This window comes from Gadus chalcogrammus, chromosome 8 (assembly GCF_026213295.1).
Source record: "Gadus chalcogrammus isolate NIFS_2021 chromosome 8, NIFS_Gcha_1.0, whole genome shotgun sequence".
In the NCBI taxonomy this organism is placed as follows: domain Eukaryota; kingdom Metazoa; phylum Chordata; class Actinopteri; order Gadiformes; family Gadidae; genus Gadus; species Gadus chalcogrammus.
In genome coordinates, this window is record NC_079419.1 from 17831623 (window position 1) to 17842732 (window position 11110).

The 11110-nt window shown below is 46.3% G+C and overlaps 2 protein-coding genes across 2 annotated transcripts; both read right to left on the minus strand.

The window, feature by feature from the left end:
* Positions 1-1511: 1511 nt before the first annotated feature.
* Positions 1512-5763, minus strand: fem1a (fem-1 homolog a). The gene has a single exon (XM_056596659.1). The coding sequence runs from the start codon at positions 5448-5450 to the stop codon at positions 3594-3596; it is 1857 nt and encodes a 618-aa protein (XP_056452634.1). The 5' UTR covers positions 5451-5763; the 3' UTR covers positions 1512-3593.
* Positions 5764-8107: 2344 nt separating this feature from the next.
* On the minus strand, positions 8108-9717 carry LOC130387902 (C2 calcium-dependent domain-containing protein 4C-like). Its single transcript, XM_056597197.1, has 2 exons — positions 8929-9717; positions 8108-8659 (listed from the first exon to the last, which is right to left on the minus strand). The coding sequence occupies exons 1-2, from the start codon at positions 9715-9717 to the stop codon at positions 8108-8110; spliced, it is 1341 nt and encodes a 446-aa protein (XP_056453172.1).
* Positions 9718-11110: the final 1393 nt, after the last annotated feature.

Genomic DNA, 11110 nt, shown 5'->3' on the forward strand with positions numbered 1-11110 from the left:
CAGTGTTAGACTACAGGTAACAGGCCGTTTATATGACATGCCAAACAATGATAACGAATAAGAGATCTGGGTGCGGTACTAAAAAAAACTCCTGCATGCACCCACCGTGTTAGGTTACCTTGGTAGGAAGTGCTACGTCCTCTTCTCTGACCGATAAATTCATCGGGATGTGTTCGCAGGTGGAAGATTCCTTAGAAACACCGACCGAGAGGGCAATCCAGTGACAGCTAAACCCCCTTCACAGGTCTGTCTTTGTGGACAGCGTACAAAACATCGCCGGTGTTTTGAAATGTCCTGTGGTGGACCTCGCAGGACCGCTACGACTGTTCGGCTACTCTCCCTGTTGTCGAGGGAGCATTGCCGGCCACTCAGCTTTAGATATTGCTGGATGATGCCATTGATACTCCCTACCTTCCTCCTTAATGCCCTCCTCTCCTCTCCTCGTTTCGCTTCCCCTCCCCTCGCTCACACACGTACCGCCGAAGCAACCCCACCCCCTCCTCCTCCAGCACATGACGTGATGCAGTCAGGATCTCCAATAGCAACCGTATCCCCCATCAACCTCATTATCCCCCCCCCATAGGTCTGGGCCGCTGACTGGGGCTGTAGTTTTGGTGCCTATGGTGAAGTGAAGAAGGCACGGCCATAGTTTTATTCTATTATATGAGATATAAAAAACATAAGTCCTAGCATTCGTGTACAAAATGATAGCCACTTTAACATTGGCAGTGGCTATTTTTACAGTCAGCCAATATTGATTAGAGTGAATGTCATATTTATTTAATGCTATAATTATCAAACAGACATAGATTATGTAGCATGTATCTTCTATACGTCGAAGTGTGCATATAAAATCATGGCCTCTATGCCTATAGGTCATACTGTTAGGACTTGCCCACATGATGCATGGTAGCTGCACTGCCACAAGCACAGCGGGTCACAATTAATTAGGTCATTTGCCTTATTGCATCCTTGGTATCATTTTTCATTAAGGAGCTTTCACACATTAAAAATTATAAATAACCCTCACTGTTGAAGTAAAAAAAATACAACTCTCAATAAAAAGGTCTTAACACATTTTGTTTAACCAATATGCTTTTACCATATCACTCCGTTACCTTGATATAATATTATTGTAATATTGGGTATAGAGCCCCCTGCGTCTCTCTGCTTGCTCTGAAGGAACAAAGAGTTTGCCCACTCATTTGTATGAATTTCTTGGTCGGTAATGACATCTACTGGACGAAAAGAAAACATCAACTTCACGCTCAACTATAGCTAGACTAGGCCTATCGGAGGCGAATCGGGGTCGATATTTAATACAATATTTTGTAGACAAGAAATGCTGTTGGGCTTCCTGATAATATAATACTAAATTTGGACCCCATTTCAAATTATTTTAAATGTGTCTCACCCTCTTGCCTGCTGGCTGTACTGCCCAACAGTATTGCTATTTCCACTATCAAATCTAAGGCTGAGGGCCAAACATACCTAAATTTAGCAAGGAAAATGTCCGCTGTCTCCACCACTACCCCACAGTAGTGACGTTAATTACACTATTTATATTTCAAGAGTGCCGGGCACTGAAAGATCATGTTTCTGTAATGCTTTATTTCCCCATCTCGAGTTCAGCAGAGGACCCCATGTACGGCTGTGTGTGGGGGGCAGGGCAGTGGTGACTAAGCCAGTGATGACCATGTGGGACCCCTGACTGTGGGTCTGAACTGGTCGCACTGCCAAGCTATGACTTCATGTGTTTTGACCCTTCACATTAAAAGCATGACTGGAATCAAGACGTGCCTGGATCTGCTTTTGAGGCACATAGATCCGCTCTGTAAACTGCCATCAGAGCAATCACCATCCTCAAATAAGAAAATCGAATGTACATCTAGATAGATATTTATCTTAGGCTTCAACATATATTTTTATTTTTTTCCTATCTTCTAAAGAGAGCACACTGCAAACAGAGTAACGATTAAATAGCACATGTCATTTGAGGGATGCTTTATGAAAGTGCATAACTTCTCAGAATGGATTAGCTCTAGTAGGAATTAAACCCCAAAGCCTGGCAGTGTTAATGCTACGCTCTACATCATTAACACCATTTGAAACATAAATATCAACAGTGGTGCGGAGGAATGCAGCTTCATGAACACTGAGTACACCATTTGTAAACAACACACAGACACTATCTGGTTTCGATACTGAATTTTATTGAAGTATCTCCGAGAATTGTTTGTTCCTCAGTTCCCATCTCCATGAACCCACTGATCTGTTGAATAAAGATAGGCGATCGATATTCATAGCTTTCCTGTAAGTTCAAAATTCACTATCTCAGTGTCCCATTACATCCGGTGGTGCTTGGTACAGATGCAGATGGAAAAAATAAAGCTGTGAAGAAAGAATACGATTAAATACAATCTGATAAATTAGTTAAAAATAAGACTAACACGTAAGCAGGGCTAGCGAGCCCTCTTTGCATCGCTGAACTGCACTTCATATTGACATATGCATATGAATATATATGCATACTTTTATTCAGTTACTGTCCAAGCCACATCAGAGGACTGCTTCTTCGGTCAGGAATTAGATGCCCTTGCTGAAAGTGAAAGTTGGTTCCCAGCTCTATTTTATAAGACGACAGGCACGTGTGATGGTTTGCCACTACAATGCCCAAATAAAATCCTGACTTGCCCAGATTTTGTGCTGTCAATTCACTTCTCACGCAATAAAACCTGGTACGAGGAATTATGATTTAGGTTACATTTAAATGTCCTGCTCCTCCCCAAAGATCAGCTCAAAGAGAACAACAAAGTGCATAAGTGAGACGCTGCAGCAAACATTGGGCTGCAAGACTAGAGATAGCATTAGCATTAGTTAGGGACAACCGTGACCCTTTAACTTTAGTGCCGCTGGCTGTCAAAGCAGTTCTATAGTATCAAACAAATTGGTACCCTTGATTATAACTAATGAGATGCTCTTGACTGTTCTAATTTACATTATAGTGTTCTATTGCTCCGTTTGCTGCTGAAGGTCAAGTTATTCTTCATGAATATACGATGGCCCCGTTCGTGCAATACATGTCATGTGTTTGTCAAGCACCCCTCTGGTTCAGGGCTACCATTTCTGAGCAAAGGTCTACCAATCAAGCCATCACATTCAATCTCATTCTCCCATGAAAGCCAATACAATAAATATCACTCGCATAATTCTCCCGCTTCCCAAACTCACTAGAAAAAGATTTAAGTCGCAGTTTGCTTGACAGAAAACAAGGACAAAATACAGCAACACAAGTACAACATTAAGCTTTCAGCCAGCTTAAAATAAAGCAATCTTTAAAAGTGTTTATGTCCTGCACACATAAAAGATGCAACTGAACAGGTATAAGCTGCAGACTTCCACTCGAAGAGCAGATTGTTTATTGCCGTTATATAGTCTCAGGGGTAAATGGGGGGGGGGGGGGGCTTATAAGGGCCGGGATGAAAAGTGGAGTTAGAGTGTATATTATTGTATGCAGGAAGAGAGGCGGTTTATAGTACAGGTAGATGGCATTAAGAGAGATGCTGGTGAGGGAGGGGGCTGGAGTGAAAGGGTCAGTGCAGCTCAATGAAAGCCTCCATCTCCTCCGAGATAAGCCCCTTGTAGGGCAGTCTGTGCCTCTCCACCGCCCGCGCTGCCAGGCACTGGAGGGTGATGTAGTTCAAGGGGCAGAGCGCCGGGTGGCCAGGGCTGCTCTGCTCCTCCAGCAACTCGTAGGCCGCCTTCCGCTTTGCGTTCGTGGCGTCAAAGTGCGCCCCGGCGCTCACGAGCAGCGCCATGATCTTGGGGCAGCCGTTGGCGGCGGCCACGTGCAGCGGCGTGTTGTTGTCCAGGTCTCGCGAGTCGATGTCGGCTCCGCACTCCAGCAGCAGCGAGGCGACGGCCTGCGAGGGGAAGCGGCCCACGGGGTAGCGGCCCACGGACGTGGTGTCCTTGTCCACGGCCATGTGCAGGGGCGTGGAGCCGCCGCGGCCGCGCGGGTTGAGCTTCAGCAGCCGATACACCGTCTGCTTCTTCTGGTGCTCCTGCTCCGCCGTGCACTCCAGCTTCTCCAGCAGGAAGACCAGGTGCAGGATGATGGACAGCGCCTTGGTGAACTGCGGCGCCTCCGGCGGGTGGTCCCTCTGGGCCACCGCCCGCTCCACCTCCCGCACGCTCTTGCCCAGGACGCACATCAGGTCGTGGAAGGTGATGCGCGTCGCCAGGGTGCCCTTGGCGCGGTCCTGGAGGACGAAGGAGAAGAGCTCTGCGAAGGATAAGAAGCTGGAAGCCGTCATGGGACTGAGGGGGTCCAGGTTGCTCTGCTGCATGTCAAGGGCGTACTTCCACAGGCTGATGCAGCGCTCAAAGTTTCCCGAGTCGGCGTAGACGGCTCCTCTGTAGCGGATGTAGTAAGAGGTGTCGGGGTGAGACGGGCCCAGAATGCGCTCACGGACCAGTAAGGCCTGCATCCGCATCTCATCCGGGTCTGTTATAAGAGCCTCCAGCTCGTCCGCAGTGGTCACTTCCTGGGCACAGTTGTACGCAGAGATTGGAGGTCTGGGCAGGGGTTTGGCTAATAAAGCTGCTTTGTCTAGGGGTTGCCTTAACTCCATGGCCCGCCTCCAGTATCTCATTGCTCCGAGGAGATCTCGTTTTTTGTCTACAAAAGTGGCCCCAAGCAGTTCAAGTGCATCGATTCGTTCTTCCCTTACAGAGCGAGGTTGATGGGCGAGGTACTCAACGATGTTAGTGTGACCCGTCACACTGGCAGCCAGCAGCGGTGTCATTCCGTATCCATCTCTTTCCATGCGCGCATTACATTTCAACAGCATCTTCATGATGTCCAAACTTCCTGATTCGGCACAGTCGTGGAGGGCAGTGTTGCCTTTGACGCTTTTGCGGTTGACGTCAGCACCGCGATCTAGGAGGAACTTGGCTATATCTTTGTGACCCTTATAGCACGATATCATAAGGCATGTGTGGCCGTGGCGGTTGGCCACCTCCATGTCAGCGCTGTGTTCCACCAAGTACCGGACGATCTCGAGGTGACCGTCGAAACAGGCGGCTCGTAGTGGGGTCGAGTTGGTCAGCGTTGCGTTGTTGACCGAGGCACCGCGCCTCAGCAGCGCCCTGACCACAGGGAGGTGGCCGGCGGCAGAGGCCGCCCACAGCGGCGGCGCTCCCTCGATGGTCTCGCCGTCAAAATTGACAGACCCTCCCAGTTCAACATTAGCCTTACATTGTTCTAGGAGGTATCCCACCACTTCTAAATGTCCGTATCGAGAGGCGATCAACAGAGGGGTTCCCCCCTGGGTTTTCTCCTCAGCTAGAGCCTCCAACTCCTCTGGAGTTTTGTTGCTCAGCAACTTCTGTATAAGTTTCAGCTTACCATCTCTGGCCGCGTTGAACACGGTCGTCGTTAAATCCATTTTATTGGCTTTGTGCTGACGCACTTTCAGCTAATGCCGCAACCACATGACCGAGGGATACGATACTAGTTGTTAAACAATTCATTTTGGTAATCTAGTCCTGTTTTCGGTCCCTCGCTCGCATCTCTCTGCCATTTTGAGGGTGCTGTCAAGATGGCGTGTGAGTGACAGGTCTATGTTTACAGTTTCCGCAATATGCTTCGGGATATGTAGTTCTTAATGCATGCTTTTTCAACAGCGTGTTCTCTGGTTACTTTTTACAGGAACTTTGTTTCCCATGAAGCTGGCTCTCGGCCGTATCAGCTGATGGATTCGCTTGTTATGTTATGCTAACCTGGGTCCAGACCGTAACTAGCGTCCACTATAATTAAAATTAAGGAGGTATGATGTATCCATAATGCTACATTTTAATTCTTCCTTTGCAGATTTGTCAATATTTTTATAAAGGAGCAAAATAAATCAGGGCATCTGTTTGGTTTATTTTATCCCAGGCTATTTTTGACGAAGTGAGACTATTTTACATTTCTCAACCAAAAATACATTGATATATTAAGCCACTTGGAGGCAGCATTGGACAACCTATTCCCGAAATACTTGTCCCTTGCATTACTATTCGTTTTTTGCGTATCCATATTTAAGGTTAGTACTTCTACAGGATAGATATAGGCCTACATAACAGATTTTTTAAATATAATATAGAATTATATGAATAATGGATCAATGATGTAAGCCGTGAAGATAGGGCAATAAGTCATGCATTATTCATTTATACATTTTTATAGAAGGCTATCCTCCAGATTCTAGCAGAGATAATAACTGTTTGTTTTTTCACATAAGGTAATTTGCTGGTTGGTATACTTTGAGAGAGATACACCTTAGCACACATGTGCTTAGTGTGATTATGGTCTGATAATGCTAGGCCTATAATGTGAAAAGGTCAACCTTGAATTTATTATATGACGTGGCATGATTGATGGCTTAATTAACAATAACCTCGGTTTTGCAGCAGTATTTTAGAACTACCTATGTGCTATTTTTGTATTATTCCTTTAGTATAGAATATATTATATCAAGTATAATCTGTTACGGTAAATGAGGATGTTATTAACAGCGTGAGCATGGCCATAATAATGTTTTTGAATTTACCTGACCAGAATAAGTTACCTTTTCAATAATGAGTATGGATCATGTTTACCTTTACTCTATCTTGGCATTAATGTGAGCGTGACGGGAAATTAAGATCTCAAGTTGAAGAGGTAATATTTGTAACAAGAATGGTATATGTCATGATGCAATATGTTGGCACCAGGGACAAAATAGCCAAATAGCCCCTTACCCTCACATTTCGTTCTGCAAGGTTAGGAATCCCTGGTGTATTAGAAGATTATGTGAAACACATTGTAAAATGAAAATATAAAAGTGATGATCTTTTTGTGTTTATTTTCAGGTTCAACAGATCAGCCACATCAACAGTTATATTTAGAATGTATCCACTATCAAGTAAAAACAAAATTGAAAAATATAAAAGTTTTTATCTATCCATATAACTCTTGAATGCTCCAACATGCAAAACTCACTTTTGATAAGACTCTTAATACAAAAATATACCAGACACCTCCACCTGAATTATCATGTAATGTGTCACAACAACAACTAAGCAACCTCACAAAGATCAGAAATTGACATAAACTCATTAGCAGGAGGGAATTTGTCAACCATAAATTAAGTCAAATTAAGCTATTTTGAACCTGCAGAGTGTTTTCCACATTCTGGTGGAAAACACTTGAGTTCTGGTGTTTTGTTTTCCCAAATCAAATGCTGTGTAACCTTGTACACACCTTACCGTAGTGGTTCACAACCTTTTCTGGCCTATGACCCCATATCTAGCTCGGAAAATATTTGCGACCTCAAACATTAACTTTTATGTATCTGCTGCCACACAAACAGTTTTTGACCAATCAACACCTGCCGGTAATATCATTATCCCATTAAACCTGATCGCATTTCTCTTCCCCACATTAAGTGATTAAGACTAGTTTGCTCGTGGCTATGAGTCATTAGGCAGTGAGTTCGTCTGTACAGGACCACTATGAGCCTGTATGTGACACAATTATTTGCTAAAATGGATCATCAAATATCCATTGCTTATATCAGCCTTCTCCTGAGACCTCACACATCAGGGGACCCTAAATGGGTTTTTGACCCCAACACTGAGAACCAGTGAATTAAGGGATGTGTAAACCAAAACATGAAACATCTTTCTTGAAGTCTGTAAACTCTCTTCAAGCACACAATCTGAGATCTAACTTGCTAATCCATTCAATTCAAAGAAAGACTTTGATCAATTTGACACAGATCTGCAAAGAACTCTGTTCATCCCATCGACAATGTCGGTTCTTCATTTGAGTACTGTGTTGCTACTAGCTATCCTACCTTGCCCATCCAGGCTTTGTCTAACGTGTTTACACACCGGCTTCCTATTGTCTCCTGTTTGTGTGAAAAGCATTTACTCTCTGCTTACGCTATTCCCAAGTTTACACCAACATTTACATATCTTTTGCCGAAGCGTGTTTCAACCTTAAGGCAGAGCGGACAGCCCACATATGGAGAGAGGTGATCCTCTGTCGGTGCCCGAGTTATCCTCACCCCGAAACCCTCTAGTTGCCCGACAGCAGCTCACTCAGTAACACTTCCCTCTCCCCGAGGAGAAGGTCTCTCTTCAGGCTCGTCCCCTTGTTCACCACCTTCATCTTGATGGCCAGGCTCTTCACCTGGGCCGGGCTCAGCCCGTCGAAGAAGAAGTCCTCGTTGAACACGGGGTTCCGGCTGTTTTTGATGATGGTGCTGCGCTGCTTTTGCTTCTTGCCCGGGTTCAGGTAGAGCGCCACGCAGCAGTTGATGCTCTTAATGTCCGTCTGCCGGTCGTAGAGCTCCTCTGCCGTCAGCACGCGCACCCGCAGCATGGAGGCCTCGGCGTCGTAGTGGGTGCTGAGCCGCAGCGTGCCCCCCTTGTGGAGGTTGACCGTGTGCTGGCGCTGCAGCATCTCCGGTCCTGCGCCGCGGGACCCGGAGCCTTTCAGGCCGCGGAAGGCCGGGGAGTTGGGGCACCGCAGCCGGCGCCGCTGCACGCTGGGGCTGTTGTCGGCCGAGCTGCACTCGTCCGTGGAGAGAGAGCTGTGGCGGCCCAAGGTGCGCTTGGCGCGAGACATCTTGAGGAGTGGAAAAACACAGTGGTGGAGGACCAGGGGTTAATGTTATGTGACACATCCGTCTCTCTGAAGAGAGGGAGCGGGATAGCGTAGTGGTTAGGAAATGTACAAGTTTAATCCCCAATTAAAAAAAAAAATAAGCAGCTGCCTTTGAGCAAGATGCTCCATAATTCACTCTAAGTCTCCTTGGAGGAGAGGCATCTGCTTAACCACTATATAATGTACAGTGAAGCCGAATGCGAGCAGAGCATTAACGACAGGGTTCTCACCTTAATTTTGGTCTCCTGGGTAAGGGAGCGAATGAGGGAGGCGGAGCGGGTGAGGAGGGGCGAGGTGAACGGGGAGGACTCGGCCGAGGAGCAGGTGTCACTGGTGTCCCCGCCGCTGAAGTAGCGGTAGGGGTTGGGGTTGGCGGGGGACAGGTGGCTGCCCCCTTGGCGGCGCTGGGCGTTGGGCGAGGTGATGGGGCTGTTGGGGTCGCTGTGGAACAGGCTCTCCTTGCGGCGGGTGTGGGGCGACTCCACCAGGGTGGAGAAGCCGTAGGAGGTCTGGGCCTTGGGCACGTAGGGCAGGGACATGGCGCTCTGCGACTGGGGGTCGGCGTTGGTGTTGGCGTCCCCGCTGCCCGCCCCGAGGCGCCCGGCGACACCCAGCTCGTCGCCCCCCGGCTCGTCGGCGCTCTCTATCTGGATGATGTGGCGGTTGGCCGACTTCAGCAGGCTGCGAGTGTCCCCCGCCAGGCGGGACAGCAGCTGGGGGCTGCTGGGCATCCGGCTGCCCCGGCCCCGCGGGCTCTGGCTGCAGATGACCTGGTCGGAGGTGGAGCACGGCAGGGTGGAGCACGGCAGGGTGGAGCGCCGCTTCAGCTCCGGGGTGAGGGGCTCGGCCGCCTCCGGGGGGCAGCACAGGATCTTGGGCGGGATGAAGAAGTCGGGAATCCGGTTGGGCGTCAGGACGTTGGTGTACACAGAGATGGGGATGGCCTCTTGGGACTGCGAGGGATGGGACTGGGACCCGCTGCCATCTACGGACCGGCGGAGTTTGTCCAACAGCCACATGCCGGTGTGCTTCTGAATCTGGGGGTTGATTGGCTGAGAGGAGGAAGCTATTGAAACAGAGGGTTGGATATTAAGCATTGAGCAGATGGCCACTACAGCTCCAGCATTCATTTATTGGGTTTTGAAATATACTGTATACTAATCTAAGTTCATGAACATGAACAAAATACATTTAAGCCATGGAGATACAATGAAAGGTAAAAAAAATTGAAGGTAAATTAAGAAATATATATATATATATATATATATATATATATATATATATATATATATATATATATATATATATATATATATATATATATATAACAATTATAATTATATAGATATATACTACAATACATAAATTAATTGTTGATAAAGAAAACTATACTTGTTTTAAGAATACAATGAGTCAAGTCTTCCATAACAACATTCAGAATCGGGAAAGAAATATCTGCAAACATATCTGGAGCGCAAAAGGACCTGTTGCGCCATCTTACCAACAAATAGTTGTAGATAAAATTATCTATTTTACGTTCTACCCAAAATGGGTTACGTCACAAAGAATGAGTTAGCCTTTACGAAACCATGTAAGTATTCAACAATTCAATAAAGGTGCGTCTTCACTATATTTTTGCCAACCCATATCTGTCTCGGAGAAAATATATTTAAAGTAACTTTGAATGGTGAAAAGCAAAAATATTCTACCCTAATTATTTACATGGCAACTTTTACAACTCACCTGGACTACAGCATTTCTTTTTTTAAAAGCTGATGAGTTGCTTGATCCGCATTCCTGCCTCCTCTCCTTTGACTCACTTGCTTCCCTTTCGAATCATAAAAGTATCCAGCGCGTCTGCCAGAGGAGAGTGAGCTACCCGAGTGCACGGATACTTATCCTTTATATGAGACCCCGCTGACATGTGAGCCAATTGGAAGCTCCCGATGCTGCCAGCATACCAACATACCGAACCGTGCGCTGCAGAGACGCACGTCTAAAAGATGGAAGCTATGGTTAACGGAATGCAAAAGTATTACCACTTTTTCAACAGCTATCAAGTCTAATTGCCCATTGTAATTTACTAATAAAGGTTATTTTTTCTATCGAGCAAATATATTAATTGGATTGGTTTGTGCTCCCATGTTGCGAATGACCCTTGGCGCTGCATGCCGCTGGTTGATTCAGCTTTCATAAGCAAACAAGCCAAAAAGGGAGCGCATGTGATGTTTCTTGTTCAGTTAATCGGCTTTCCACCGTGTCATCATCGTTTACATTAAGAGCAAAGAAGATTCGTCTTGACTTATTTGGAAACGGTTTCGTTTAGCGTAGGACAAAGCAGACTCAACCAATTAGCCACACAGTATTTTGATAGTAGTTACACAGAAGTTGTAAGTTGTATGTTGTAAGATG

Excerpts from the sequence above, each read along its gene's own strand:
- fem1a (XM_056596659.1), bottom strand. The coding sequence starts at position 5,450 with ATGGATTTAACGACGACCGTGTTCAACGCGGCCAGAGATGGTAAGCTG.
- LOC130387902 (XM_056597197.1), bottom strand. The coding sequence starts at position 9,717 with ATGTGGCTGTTGGACAAACTCCGCCGGTCCGTAGATGGCAGCGGGTCC. Across the intron at positions 8,660-8,928 it reads CCCAGGAGACCAAAATTAAG|ATGTCTCGCGCCAAGCGCAC; the intron begins GTGAGAACCCTG and ends CCACTCCTCAAG.